Here is a 1339-nt window from a genome sequence, read left to right as displayed (position 1 = left end):
ATATATATATATATATATATATATATATATATATATATATATATATTAGCTTTAACGTTTATTCAAAATATAATGTCTACATTCAATTATTTTAAATTCTTTATTATTAATTATAGTAAATATTCTCTTTAATTAACTCATTTAATTTATATCACACGTTTTTTTTATTATGACAAGTGAAAATAAATATCTCACATATCCATCTTAGTTATTTTTTTTATGATAGTAAATAATAATAAAATTATTAATATTGTTATTATTATAATTACAAAATTAAATATAAATAATTATAAATATTTTTATTTAGTTTGTAGGTAATTTTTTGATTAAAAAACCATTAGGTTTTAAAACGGACAAATTAAAAAACACTAAAGTTAAAAAAAAAGCCAGGTAAAATTTGTAAAATGATTGTTTTTATCTATAAGGTAAAACTGAAAATAAAATATAAAATCTTAATTTTAAATTATTTTTATATTATAACTTAAGAGCTCAAAATAGAATCTATACAGTTGCAGAAATGTAATCCTTTCCATATGATACGGTGCTTATTTTGAGTGTCATCCTTATCTTCATATTACACGTGGCAAATCTTTATTCGTTAACATAGGGATATTTTTGCAACCGCCTCTCACAAAAAAGCTATAAATTATAACCCTCCCTCTAATATTTGATTCATCGCTCTATCATCGGTTTGCAGTTCCCAATTCTTGATCTCGCACATCTTTGATAGCTTTTTTGATCCTCTCAAGGTACTTCTGGTTCTTCTTTTCCATCCTTTTCCTTACCCTGATGGGATCAATTTCAATTGATTGATTTTGCCTTGGGATTCATTAATAATCGTACTCTCAATCCGATGTTTTCAATTGGGAGCGTTTGATCTATGCTTAGTAGTTTTATCATCTTTGAATTTAGATTCATGCAATTGTTTTTCGATTCTGAGATCTGCGAATTTAATTAGCATATTTTCCGATTTTAGTTAGGGTTTCTTGTTTTCAATTTCTCGAGGATTTAGGGCTTTGAGAATTTGGCTGTAGTGTTCTACATATGTCTGTCTGTTGTTGATGGATTAGTTTGTGATTGAACAGATGCAGATATTCGTGAAAACTTTGACCGGCAAAACCATCACCCTTGAGGTTGAATCCTCCGACACCATTGATAACGTGAAAGCCAAGATTCAAGACAAGGAGGGTATCCCACCTGACCAGCAGAGACTTATCTTTGCGGGTAAGCAACTCGAGGATGGTCGCACTCTTGCGGATTACAACATCCAAAAGGAATCCACTCTGCACCTCGTGCTTCGCCTCAGAGGTGGCATGCAAATCTTTGTCAAGACTTTGAC

At 29.7% G+C, this 1339-nt stretch overlaps 1 protein-coding gene across 1 annotated transcript in view; it reads left to right on the top strand.

The window, feature by feature from the left end:
- The first annotated feature begins 625 nt into the window (after positions 1-625).
- LOC106768219 (polyubiquitin-like) overlaps positions 626-1339 on the top strand; it is a 1845-nt gene continuing 1131 nt past the window's right edge. Inside the window, exons 1-2 of the mRNA XM_014653219.2 lie at positions 626-749; positions 1086-1338. Of these exons, the coding sequence (XP_014508705.1) occupies positions 1086-1338 (253 nt within the window). The 5' untranslated portion in view covers positions 626-749. The remainder of the gene's footprint in view (positions 750-1085; position 1339) is intronic.

The sequence above is a fragment of the Vigna radiata genome, chromosome 7 (genome assembly GCF_000741045.1).
Source record: "Vigna radiata var. radiata cultivar VC1973A chromosome 7, Vradiata_ver6, whole genome shotgun sequence".
In the NCBI taxonomy this organism is placed as follows: Eukaryota; Viridiplantae; Streptophyta; class Magnoliopsida; order Fabales; family Fabaceae; genus Vigna; species Vigna radiata.
The sequence above is the reverse complement of the archived record's forward strand: the minus strand, read 5'-3'. Positions and strand labels throughout refer to the sequence as shown.